Source organism: Xiphophorus hellerii, chromosome 23, assembly GCF_003331165.1.
Source record: "Xiphophorus hellerii strain 12219 chromosome 23, Xiphophorus_hellerii-4.1, whole genome shotgun sequence".
Taxonomy (NCBI): Eukaryota; Metazoa; Chordata; class Actinopteri; order Cyprinodontiformes; family Poeciliidae; genus Xiphophorus; species Xiphophorus hellerii.
Genome location: NC_045694.1, coordinates 21,661,503 through 21,675,285, shown reverse-complemented (window position 1 = coordinate 21,675,285; position 13,783 = coordinate 21,661,503). Strand labels below are relative to the sequence as shown.

The following is a 13,783-nucleotide window of genomic DNA, read 5'->3' as shown; positions in this document are numbered from 1 at the left end:
TGCTAACATATGGCAAGCATCAGACGGAAATGTCACCATTTCCCCAGAGCTCCTGTACACTTAGGATCAAAGACAGTACCATTGGTTCTAATCTGCTGTAATAGTGAGATAAGAGTGAGGCAGGCTTAAGTGTGGGATGCATGTGTCTGTGTGTGTGCGTGTGTCTGTGTGTCTGTCATCCTCCCTGATGGAGGCTTGTCAGAGCAGACTGACAGCCAGCGATAGAGGGAACAGCTCAGCCTTCTTTTTAGTCTCTGCAGTTTTCTTGCTTCAGAACAGCTTTTTTTCCCTCCCCACTGAACTCCCTTTAGAAGAATAGAAGTACAGCTTGCTTAATTCTTGGAAACCTGCCTGAAAAACAAGGTGCTGTACTGCTGTCAGAACATTCCCATTTAGTGAAGGTATACTACAGACGAGTTCATCCACAGCTACTCCACTGTGCCACCTACTGTGGCATGCTACACTTAACTCTAATGGCAGCCCGAGTGAGGGACTAATCATAAAAGGTGCATTTTAAAGATAGTGATTAGTGATTAGGCCCGACCTCTCCAGGGAAGTTTAATCTCCACTCAAAGTGGTGAATGTACTTGCCAAATGAGCTGCTCCCTTTGTAATAGCACCAAGAGCAGCGTGGAGTCGAGATTACTAAACAGTGAGGGCCGCGTTTTAAATCACTCACTAAAAACTACAAAGCCCCGGAGACGCCGTGGCTTACCACAGAACCAGGTTGTGTGAGAGACGGGCAGCTAATGCACTCAAGGGCGTCGGGGGAGACGCGGAATATGGCGAGAGCGAGTGCTGAAGTCAACAAGCTCAGATGTCCTTTTCCTGGCTGAGAGAGGCAGAACGAGAGCTAACTAGAGGAAAGGGCGGCGAGAAAGAGGGTTTTTTTGGCCTCTGAAAGCCTTCCTGCATCCAGTGCTGAACACACAAGGTCACTGCAGCAGTAATGCTCGACCAAACCTGCCACCAGGTTAACTGATGATCTGACTGCCAGCGAGCGTATAGCTTGACATCCATCAAAGAAATAGTTGTTTTTGTTTTATTTTTCTTTAAATGTGCCAAATTTCTCACACATTGCGTTAGAAGAACTGGAAAGGCTTTAAATTCATTTAAAAGCTATGTGAAAACAAGTAAAGAAAGTGAGATATGATGCCTTGCAAGGATGCACTTTTTCACATTTTGTTACATTGCATCTATGCTCTTTCTGGTGTATTTTATTGGAATTTTTAGTGGTAAAAAGCAACACAAAATAGTACAGAATGGTGATGTTTAAGAGATAGGTGGTTTTCAAAAGTTTTTACAGATTAGTAAGTAAGTAAATGTAGCACCTTTTAATACATAAAATCATATAATTTCACAAGAACCAAAATCGTATAAAAAAACAAGACAAGTTAATCATTTAAAAAATATGTTTTCAACTGGCTTTTAAAAGGAAATCAGACTCTGAGGGGCCACTCAACAGAACATCTTGTCTTCATTTGTTTACAGCTCAGTAAGGGGAACCATCAGCAGGCCCTGGTCACCGGACCTTGGGGTATATGGGGTCAGTAGCCATGTGATATAACCTAGAGCTTGTCCACAAAGAGCTCCAAGTCGATAAAAGTATCCCGAATTGGACTCTCCATATAATTATTTTATCAATTTTAAGAGTCACATGTGAAAATTATATCACATGCATCAATTTGTGTTCAGTCCCCTTCGCTCTGATGCCCTCAAATGAAACACAAAGTTTACAAAGTTTACTATTGGTCAGGACCCTGAACATACAGCCTCCATTGCAGTGGGATTCTTTAGAACGAAGCACCTTCACATGTTAAAATGTGAATGGAAAAATAGAGAATCTGTTGGAAAACTTGTTGTTCACAGATGCTCTCCATCCAATCAAACTGATTTAGTATCTTTCAGGTGCTATGAACTTGCATCTTACATGCTACTGTAACATCTAACCAAGTGATTGTCATGGCAGCAGATGCTCAAATCCGACAAAAACACTTCCTAAAATACTAAAAGTCACCGAGTATGAGAAGAACAGATTAGAAACAGGAGAAAATAGGCATACATTGCACTATTGAAAATCTCTATTGTGGAGAAGTTTCTTTTTCTTGTTTCATGTTCTCATTCTCGGATTTTCCAAGAGAACCGTGATCCAAAATGCACATCCAAGGCAAAATTTCAGATGGATAAAGCTAGTTACCAGTAAGTCTCTGGAATTGCTGCAACCTTATTAAAACATAACCCAGAAAACTAACCAATTTAAACAACAATTTCTGATAAAAGAGAGGGTACAAATAGTTTCTTGCTGGTTACAATAGCATATGGTTTTGCTGCAGCTTACAAAACCACATTATCCAGATATTAGTGGAAGTGGTTTGTTTTTAGTAAACATTGAAATTGTATACTTCATAGTTTCTCCATTCTGTAAAAAGAGCAGTTCAAATGCTTCGCTAAAAAACTCAAAATGAATGTAACATTAATGTCCATAATTGTACGTAAACTTCTGTACAGAATCATATTAATGTCTGTGTGTATGAGAGCTATTATAATAGCCTGTTTGGGCCTTTGCAATATTTACCATCATTATCATCATCGCAAGAACTTCTAACATTGTGCACCCCTATTGAGCCTGATTGCTTATCAAAGAACAGGCTAGCTTCTTCGAGCCCAGACGTACAGAGCCTGTAGACACAAACCGCAAAGGCCTTGAAGCTGTAATGTCTGCAAAGTCAGTTCTACAAAGTATTAAGCCAGCGTGGCTGAATATAAAACTTTTCACCTTTCTGTTTGGTAAAAAAACTAAACAAATAAAAACGAATCACAATAATTCATTAGTTTGTGTTAACTTTTCTTTGATAAAATCCCACTAAAATACATTCAAGTTTGTGTTTGTAAGGTGACAAATTGAGCATGAACACTTTTGCTGCTGTACATCACCAGAGGCATTTGCAGCTCTCACCTTATCGTCATCTTCCTGACTTGTGGGCTAATTTCAGCGTGAACTCTGAGTGACTTCCACTGTTTATGTCCTGCAGGCATCGTGATGGTGTTGCACCTTTACATGAGCAGGGTCAGCCATTACAGAGCAGCCGAAGTGGATTCTAGTGGAAGAGCCACTTGTGGCTGTGGGTGGTGACAGCGGAGGAGAGGAACAGCTTTTGAGAGTGACTGAGAGGTGTGGAAAGAGACTAAAGGGAGCACTGGGGGTTGGTGGGAAAAGATTGGGACATACTCTCCTTTTAATTTACTAATTAACCATGCAAATGAAATCTTAACAGGCTACTCAGAGGCAGTCCTCCAGGGAGGGAGCAAGGCATTAGCGCTTGATTATACTCTGTCCATGTGGAGAGGGAAAATGGGAAGTAAAATATGTCAGTGCATAAAGTGTTGGAAAACTTATTGGCTCTCAGCAAATGGGCAGAGTTGAGGACATACTTGAGAGGAACCAAAAAAACAAACATCCAAACAAAACATAAATCAACACCAATAATCACACCACATGAACAGCATTTCTAATTTGATCTCGGATCATATAAATCTGTCGCCAATCCTGGCAAAAAACTGTTTAAGAAGTAAATAAATTCTCACACTGAAAGTGGCTGAATAAATCAAAGTTTCATTTTAGTACATTTATTCAGTTGGGGAAAAAAATAATAATTGGTTTTTAGCCAAGTCACCAGAGGCACGATTGTTGGTAGTCCAAATAATTTCTTTAAAATAAACGCACCTGAAGGTGGTTTTTAAATTTCACTTTGCGCTCGGTTTTTCAGAGTATCCATAGACGAATCTTATTACAGGATGTGCTCAAATTAAACAAATGAGTAAACACTCGCTGAAGGCGATCGAGCGGCAGCTTACCTTGAAGACGTCCTGCGTGTCGTCCATGCAGTACACCCTGATGTTGTACTCCAGCGTGGAGCAGTATGCGTCGGAGAAGAGGACGAGCCGCAGGCGCTTGGCTGCGCCCATGTGCAGCGACTCTCCCACCAGGGCGAAGGTGCCCAGCTGCTCTGTGAACAGGCGGCACGTCTCGGCCTCAAGCTGGCAGTAATAAGGCTCGGACACCAGCTCCTCCCCCATCAGCAGGACGTCCTGGAGGAGAGGAGACAAGAAAACAAGATGTGGATGGAAGGTCAAGCACCCAATTTATGTAGGAGGGAAGGGTAATGTGTTGCCTGATGTATGCGTAGGAGTGTGTTTGCAAAGGGCTCGTTAGCAAAGTGGCGCCGCAGAAAGGACCCAAACTACATTGTTCCTGCGGTGTGACATCAAAGCGGAAGGTCTTCAGGGTAATGTTACATAAAGTTCTAGGCAACAGTTCGGATCAGAGGAAAAAGCAAATACTTTGTTCTTGCTTCAGATTTCCTTCTCACCACAAAGCCGTTTACAACACGCCGACATGAAGCCACATTCTCCTCACACGTCCTATAGAATACCATTAGTTTAGTCAATAATGCATGAACGAGATCTTCCATTGACACGAAAGAAGACCCTAACGGATTCCTGGCGAGAACAGATGGTTCTGGAGGAGGAAAAGGTCGCAGAGGTACGGTGATTATTGGGAGTTTGGGAATTTTCTTCCATTTGTTTGGGGAGTCAATAAGAAAGCTAAAAACAGCTTGCTAATTTATCTGTAAAACAAACATTGCTGATTTCTGATAGCTGACGTGTTCAAAACTAGGCATCTTAAATGCACCGCATTGAGGAAACAACAACATGGTGACAAGGCGACGCCTTGAATTTGCTGGCTTCGCCACAAAGCTGAAGTTCTGAATCCTGGTGAGGATGGGAGACCTGTGAAAACGTCCCGTTTCAGCCACAGCACTGCACAGCTTTTATGAGATAATTCCAATGCTCTCTCGGCTAATTTGATGGAGACGAACTGGGCCCAAGGTGACAACATTTTCTCTAAAATCACATCATGCCTGTTGACTGACTCTTCCCATTAGCCCACCACGCTAAAGAGAGAATTGTGCCTGCCAAATGCGCAGCGAGCCCCTCTAGGATCGATTCACACAGACACCATCTACATCAATAGAATTAGTATCGACACGATTCATTTTCTATGCAACCACAATGGAGTCTTATTTCTTTATCGTCTTAATATTTCCTCGGTGAAACAGAAGCTCGGTTTTGCAGCGGAAAGGTTAATTTCTCCATCTGTATGCTTTGTGTTTTCCACATCTCTCCTATTGCGCTACATTTTTGTGATTTCTTTCCAATAGATCTGCATTACCTGCTCATTTGCATCCATCTGTTTCCTCTTTCTTTCTGCTCTCAGTTTCTGTCACACTCCTGTGCCTCCTTCCACTCTCATTCTCTCGTCCACCTGGCGCTTCTTTACCGTAGTGGCCAACGCAGTCGGGCTATATTTGGCCCGTCTGATGATTAAAAGTGCTGGTCTAACCTCAGCCTCAGACAGGCCAATCCATCCCACAGACACCCCACCGCTGCCACACGGAGGGCGGGGAGAGGCTGAATAATTTATGCACAATATCGAACATGAAAGAAGACCTAGTAACACTCCAAAGCCCACCAGCACCCTTTAAAATCTCTCTGGGTTGCTGAGATGGGTATACTGCCTCGAACCGGCGTTTGTTTTGTGTGAGGCTGTGTGCACACCGAGGGCTCTTTTTGGCTAGATTCATGGGCAACGTTCAAATTTCACGGGTAGAAAAACAGGGAGAAAACTCTGCAAATTGGAAGCAGCAGTCGACAACGGTCAAGGAGCACTCAGAAGAGCACTTTGAGGATGAGTAATTTGCTTACAGAATTTCTATTTTCACAATCATGTTGCCAAGCAAACCTTTAGGTGGAGCGAAGCAGCCGACGGACAGCATACAGCAAGTATCCCCACTTCCTTCACCTTTCTTATGCCGCTTTAGAACTACAAACATTTATGCTTTTTTGGGAGTTTATGTGGTAGACCGACACAAAGTGGTAGCAAAAATGAGCATTATTCTGATTAATCAATTTTTGAGTACATTGCGAAAGGTGCATGCATTTGTTTTCAACTCCCTTTATTGGGATTCATATCTGTGTCATCAATCTCAGTGTAAATCCAGCTGCTCTGTGAAGACCTCAGAGGTTTGTTAGAGAACATTAGTGAGCAAACAGCATCACAAAGACCAAGAAACACAGCAGACAGGTCAGGGAGAAAGTTTAAAGCAGGGTTAGGTAATAAAACAATGTAACACACAGCTCTATTCAATCCATCATCTGAAAATGGAAAGAGCCTGGCACAGCTGTAAACCTACTAAGACACGACAATTCACCTACACTGACAGGCCGGGCAAGGACACAAATAATCAGATAAGCAGCCCAAATTGGTAACCTGGAGGAGCTGTAGGGATCCATTCCTCAGCTCACATATGGGAATCTGTCGACACGATAAATGTTAGTCTTGCACTAGACAAATCTGGTCTATATGGAAGAGTGGTAAGAAAAAGAAATCAATGTGTTCTGTTTGCCACGAGCCACGTAGAGAGCGTGGTGAACATGTGGAAGTTGGAGCTGTGATTAAATGCGACAAAATTAAACATGCATGTGTGGAACAAAATGACCCTTCTGGGCACCCAGTTCCCACTGTGAAACATGGGGTGGCTGTATCATGCTGTGGGACAGGGAAGCTGCTCAGAGAACAGGGGGGAAATGGGAGGAAGTGAAATGCAGAGAGCAATCCTGGAAGAAAACCTGGCAGGATGTGGCAAAGTTTCACCAGCTAACAAGACCAAAACAAACAACCCAAGCTACAAGCTGTGGTTCAGGTCACAGCATCATCATGTGGTAAATTACCAAAGTCAGTGTTTGGCCCCCTATGCAAACTGAGGGAGCTTAAACAATTTTGGAAAGATCGGCCAAAAATCTCAGTGTAGACGTGCAGATTAAACAGATTTACTCCAAACCACACGAAGCTTTACCTGCAGCAAAAAGTTGTTCTATAAATCATTATCAGAGGCTAAATAGAAACTTTTCAGATTTTCATTTGTAAATATCTCGATAATCATGTAGGATTTTCTTTTCACTTCAGAATTGCACAGTACTTGTTAGTATTCAGTCAGATAAAATCCAGTAACATACATTTTGAGATTTGGAATAAAGACGACAAAATGTGAAAAAAACATGTAGGATGTACAAATATATATACTTTTTCAAGGCCCTTTAATTTAAACCCTGTGGAGGAGTAGTGAGGAGTACGTTAGGCAGCTGGGTGTGTTGCAGTGAGCATTTCAAGTCACGAGCAGGAAAAGTTTGTACTTTTCACACAGAAACAATCAATAAGTTCAGTAATACTTCACAGTTGCACTGACTAGCGGCTTTGTCTTCCTACAAAAGGATTTGTGCTGGAGCTGCAGTAGACTCTCACCTCCCAAGCGCCCTCGTAGTTCTGCTTCTTGAGGCGGACGGCCCAGTTATCGAGGCACGAATCAAAGCAGTGGTCCATGCTGAGGATAACTGGCCGGCTCAGGACCACCCCCGGAGGGCCGCAGCTCACAATGGGGCTCAGGAGGGTCTGGCAGCCGGCCAGCGGTAACCTACGGCAGGAGTGGGAAAGAGGTGGATGCATTAAGATGAAGTGGTTGCAATTATTTCGATATTAGAGAGAATTTACAGCTCTCTTTGAGACAGGATATGATACTGTCACCTCTGCAAATTATCCAGCAGCTGTAACACGGGATAATTAAAGTCTGCCGGACTCAGAGACGAGCCAGGCCAACGCGTGAGGACTGAGAAACATTATAGCACCATCTCGGCAGGCTGCAACGGCTCTGCTTCCAGAGGATGAGTGCGGCAAGCCAGATAGACATTGCTTTCCAAACAATTCATTTAACTTAAACAGCGCACATCCTTGTAAAAGGCTATGTTATTTATTTACATCCCTCCTCCACAGCACTGGCAGAGCCTCTTAAGCCGTTCCTAATGGAACAGTAGAGCATCAAAACAAACAGCCTAGTGGCATTCAGGGAAGACTGCCAGTTAGACAGCGCTAAAGAGACCCACCTTAAATCTTCCTTCCGCTGAACAGTGAGATAAATCTCATAGATCTTTCCTCTGGGGATGGCCTCGGGAGGAATGAGCAGGCTGATTCCTAATGCAAATAACAACAAAAGGGAGAGAAGTGGGGTGGGTGGGGGAACAGGGGGAGTGTGAGCGAGTGGGGGACAGGCTCATTTGTTCTGACTGAACAGTGCTTTTGTCATCTCACAAAGGGAGCCAGCCCACTCGACAAACTGTACGCATGAAGGAAAAAAAAACAACAAAACTAAACAAAAATCCAAATCTATTCTGAAGGTCAGAGGCAGCCTCCTTCAGGTGCAGCGGATGCAGAATCTGTGCGCCGGCAGCCGTGGCGGCACACGTCCCCGATGTCAACAATTAGCTGAGACAAAAGCGCGCGCTGCAGCACGGTTTAAATGTCCTCCGTCTGCCACAAAGTAGATAATTGAGACCATGGAACAGACTACTTCAGGAAAATTGCACTTCCCCAGGAGAGTGTTAGAAAATGCACGTCGGAGAATACAGAGAGATATTGAAGCAGTTTGAGTGCTGCGGCATTCATGTTGTGATTCTTCTGCTAAAATTACCCACTCTGAATGGCATTTAAAATGTGGGCCAAACAGTGAATGTGACACTATTTTAACAATCTCTCAGTTTTAAACCGGGTCTGTTCGTCATGAGGCTGCGTCGGATTGAATCGGGCGAAGGTGCCTGAATGTTGGCGTCCGCGCCTGAATCTGTAAAGAGCGCGCTCGCTCTGAAGCTGTGATGAATGACAGAATAACTCCTTTGAGTGAATGCATGCGAGTGTAAGATTTCTTTCCTTCTTGTGTCCCTATGAGAAGATAGGTGCCAATGCGTGGTATAGTCAACATGGCTTTGAGTTAATCCATGCATAAAATATCTGTAAGAGACAGGCAAAACACACACATACACACACACACACCCAGGGAGAGAGCAGTGGTGAAGAAAAACAGGAAAAAAACCCCCTTTTCTTCTAGAAGATATTGTCATGCTGGCATCAGCTAATCTGGACAGTCTACAAAGAGCCAAGTGGAAAAACTGTCTTCCAGTATAATTATATAAGCTCTGTACTCTGCTGCTGTAAGGAGAAAAAACCCCCCAGCAGAATAATCATGGTGGAGTTTTTTTTGTTGTCAGAAATTGCATCACTTTAACTGTCTTTATTTCTCCATCCAGCCATTTAGAACATGGATGACATTTGTGGACATGGGCTACAATTTCAACCTGTTCCAGCATTAGTCAGAAGCTTGATTGGAATAATTTGTTCGATGTTTTACTCCAGGACTCTTGTCAAGTACAATGTTTCTGCCATAAATTGATTTCATCTCAGAGCATTTGCTTTTAACTATTCATGCTGTGCTGTTGAGATGTAGGTTACTGACGAGGCATTGGACCAAATTATTCACTCTAGATTCTGCTAGAGGCAAAATTCTTGCTTTCTCACTTAAATTTTTAAAGCTTCCATGCAGACTTTTCAAAAATATCAATCATAATCACCGTAGTTTATCACACACACACATTCAGGTTTTCGGTTGTTTTTGCTACATTGTTTTTTTGTACGTTGTTATTTAATCAAAAAAAAAAAATGCAACAAACCAATATAAAGCTTCCATGTGAAAAAGTCTCTGGTGACAACATATAAAAGGGTCAGATCAGAATGTTCCCTTTTTTTATTTTTTGAAATCAAATTCATCTTTCATAAATGTTTACTTATATTCTGTACACTGTAAAAAAAAAAATCCATAAAATTTACAATAAAATACCGGCAGCTGTGGTTGTCAGAATTTTACCACACCTGCTGGTATCTTGTCTTAAATTAGAGATTATATATATATATTTTTTTACAGTGTACAGTTGCAACCAAATATTTGAGCAATATGTAAGAACACTGTGTGCAGATATGCATTAAACCAATCAGAAAAATCCAAAGCGGACTTTAAATACATTGATAGCAGCTTATGTTTTGAGTATTTTTATCATCCCTGTTTAGTTCAGCTAAACATTTCTTAGCAGTATCTAACATGGTTTGTTTTGTCAGCAGAGCCAAACTCTGACTTAAACTTGTATGACTGAAACTCTTAAAGCTTCACAATCTGTGGTGAAATCCTTAAAAAAACCCATTATGGGTCTGAGAAAAAACCAATCATGCCTGATCAGCTCAATTCTTTTGCCTCTTTGTCGTCATTGGCCCAAACACACAAAGGAAAATGTGCAATTTGTTTTACTCAATGCGCTTTTTACAGCCCTGGAGAGTATTTTTAACCTATTATAACATGATGTAATATATTTCTCCACCAGTTACAGTTTAGCAGGTGCCTCAGGTCCAAATGGGTTGGGTATTTAGGGGAAAATGTAGCACACAAACCACCTTAATCACTAGCTAAAAAAAGGATTTTAATGTACTTTTGGGGCCTCATCTTGTCCCTGTGAAAATAACGACTGCTTGTTTCTGCCTTGCATTAAGTCCTCAAGCACATTTGCATGTGTGTTATCCTGGTACAAACCTATTAGGGAGCCCATACAAAAGAAGTTTAAGGCTGAATAAGACATTGAGGTGTTTATAGGATTCAGCTGTTCCTAATAAACTCTCCTTGTTAACATCCAGTCGGACACATTAAAGCAGGTGTAATAAAGCGACAGAATGGCCTTTCTCTCAGAGCAGTTCTTCATAAACTGTAGCAGCAGATGTTGAATTATTTGGATGATTTATGTATTGTTTGCTTAAAGTTTAGCAGCATTAGAGGAGATTACTTAGATCTCCTTGCCAGACATGAAGAGACAGTGAGTGAATAAAACATTGCTGTCTGTACTGTCCAATTTTGCATAATGGTGAAACTGTTGAATGAACACCCTGAACAGAACGTACAACAGGGACCTGAAGCCTAAAAATGTAACTCCTTGGACTAAAATGTTGATCTGCGGTACATGTTGTTTATACAGTGTAGTTTCTTTCTTTTATGAGCTTAAAATAAACTAAGAAAAACAATACTTATTTACTTACCTGAATGATGATGTGCAGATGACATCAGCTTTTATCAGACCAAATAAGCACATGCCGTACAAAGCATTCTTCCCTCTTAAATTATTTCATGTTTTGTCGCATTACAACCAACTTCAAAGTGCTTTATTTCCATTTTAAATAATAGCACAGTATTATGGATTGGAATGAAAAGGCTGCATAGCTTTAAATTTCTTTTAAAAAATACAATCTGGTAAGTAGAAATTTGCATTGAGTCAAAACTTTGCACTGTCACATTTTGCAGCAATTGCAAGTTCAAATCTCTTCCATCAGATTGGATGGCAATCATCCATTTTTGAAGTCTTGCCATGGACCTCAGCTGAATTTAGGTCTTGACTGTGACTGAGAATGTGTTTTGATCTAAACATTTTCATTTTGTAGCTGTTAGCGTAGGATCATTGTCCTGCTGGAAGGTGACTCCCTAACAGATTTGCAACTAACTGTATTGTTTTTTCAATCAACTCTGACCAGCTGAAGAAGAGCATCCTTAGAGCATGATGCTGCCCCCACCATGTAGGGATGATGTCCAGTGTTAGTTTTCCACCACACCTAGCATAGCTGCCAAACATTTACTCTGTCTTCTATACATTGTTTTAAAAATCTAAATTTAAACAGGACTTCTTATGGCTTTGGTTCAACATTATTTTTTCTTGCCCCTCATATAAAAGGCCAGACTGGGGCTACGATCTAAGCTGCAGATCTCTAGAGCTCAGGATTGTTCTTAATGCTGAGCCTGTAAGTTTAGGTGGAAGGAAATGTCTTCAGATCTGTAGACTTTCAGTTTTACCACACTGTTTTCTTTTTAACATGATGGACGGAGCAGTGCTCCATGAGATATTTAAATATTATTTTATATTAGAACATGTCTCCACTTTACACAGTTACATTTTTTTTTTTGCGTTCGTATGATGGTATTTGTTTACTAGAGAGCTGCACACAAGCGCATTATTTCTATTGAGGTGACTTTTAAATGCAGTTGGTTACACTTGGTTTTATTTAGTGGCCTTTAATTAAAGGGGACAGCATACTTGACATGGCACACTTTTTGAGAACCGTTGTATATTTCAAATTCACAATTACACAATACTGTGTGTTAGTCAATCCCATAGGATTCTGTTTTTCTCTTTTTAAATTTTTTTTACTAGATAAAATCCCAATAAAACACTTTGAAGTTTGCAGCTTATGACAGAATATCAAAAAGTTCAAGAGTGATAAAGGGCAAATGACTCTACACATTAAAAGCCAAAGCATCCAGAATAAAATGACTCAAAGAGAACGGTCAGCTTCTACATTTATTAGATGCTGTAAAAGACAAAGAGGCTTTCCTAACAGCTGATTATAAAGTAATCTGAAAACTACACTTACATTTACCGTTTTGCTCATTAGGATTTTAAAGCCTTGATCTGGACATATTAAAAGTGTTACGTTTTTTTTTCTTTTTAAATATGGACCTATTAAAATCTCAATCTAAGTTGTCAACTTCATCAGCTTTAATCGTGGCTGGTTGCGTCAGGGAGCATTGAGATGTCATATCATGTAATAGCAATGCGCTTCACATTGATGTCTTAATGTGTTTATAGCCTTTAGTTTATGACAGAATGTCACAAAAAGTAAAAATGATCAACGGATGCCCTTCAAACCATTAACTGTTCCTCCCAAAACACTTATATGTCAGACTATGGTTCCAAAAGGCGTCGTCATGACAGGTAGGACATTGTATTAAATAATCTGTACAACAGAGAAGACAGATTAAAGCTAACACAACATGAATGAAGAACCCACCTGTATTGGGGATTGTTAATCTCCCACCCAGGAAGTTGAAAGTCCCGTAGGAGGTGTTGGCCACATCACGGGGGAGAGTTTTAAAGTAGGTCTGAGTGGACAGCCTGCTCACAAACTCTGTGGTGTCTGAGTTTAGCTTCCCATTGTGGAGAGTGTGCGATCCGTTGGGAAGCGGGTCCAGCAGAGGCCCGTTGGTCATGGAAAACTTCCCAGCGGTATCGTGGCGAGAGCGCAGGGTGCCCTGGTAACTGGTGGTGGTGGTGGTCAGATCAGGCTGGATGGTGAGCAAATGGGAGTTCTCTGTTCGAATAATGAAAACAGAGAGAGGAAAGGAAAAAGGGAGATATGTGAATCTCAATGAGTGGCGGTGGGAGGGGGAGTGGAGGGATTCAGCATCACACAGACAGACCTCACACTCTAAAGCTGTTTGCATCACGCACAGAAAACTGAAACAAACACTGAAAGAGACACATGGTTCAGAAAACAGAGCATTAATACACACACACACACATGCTCTACCACATAAACACAAATTCCACCCAAAGCCACTCAATTTCCACCCCCCACCCTCTCCTGCTCTATCACTGCCTGTCTTTTTAGCAGCCACACAATCAATCCCAAACAGAACTCAGATGCAGCTTAGCATCCAGAATGCATAAAGGCTTTTTATTTTCACGGTGAATCACAGCCACTGCAACCCAGTTCCCCGTCTCCATCTGCCTCAGACAGTTGTATTTCTATTACTCGCTGTTAAACCTCAGAGGCTCCACACAGGCAGTAAACAGAGTGGGTACATTTCCTGACAATGAGGTGGTGGCGAAACATTATGTGCCAGGCAGGCAAATAAAGAGCTCATGAACCGCACACACACAGACACGCCAACACACCCCAACTCTTCCTTGGACCACAGACCCACTGTAAGTGCACTCACACCACCTCCACGACCACAGATCCAACAGGTTC

At 41.7% G+C, this 13,783-nt stretch overlaps 1 protein-coding gene across 4 annotated transcripts in view; it reads right to left on the bottom strand.

Moving 5' to 3' along the window:
• The window catches only part of unc5a (unc-5 netrin receptor A), a 193,226-nt gene that overhangs the window by 17,351 nt on the left and 162,092 nt on the right, over window positions 1-13,783 (bottom strand). For all 4 annotated transcript variants that reach the window (XM_032555528.1, XM_032555530.1, XM_032555529.1 and 1 more), the window contains 4 exons: window positions 12,821-13,120; window positions 7,999-8,086; window positions 7,364-7,532; window positions 3,856-4,089 (listed from right to left, as the gene is read on the bottom strand). In XM_032555528.1, the coding sequence (XP_032411419.1) occupies window positions 3,856-4,089; window positions 7,364-7,532; window positions 7,999-8,086; window positions 12,821-13,120 (791 nt within the window). The remainder of the gene's footprint in view (window positions 1-3,855; window positions 4,090-7,363; window positions 7,533-7,998; window positions 8,087-12,820; window positions 13,121-13,783) is intronic.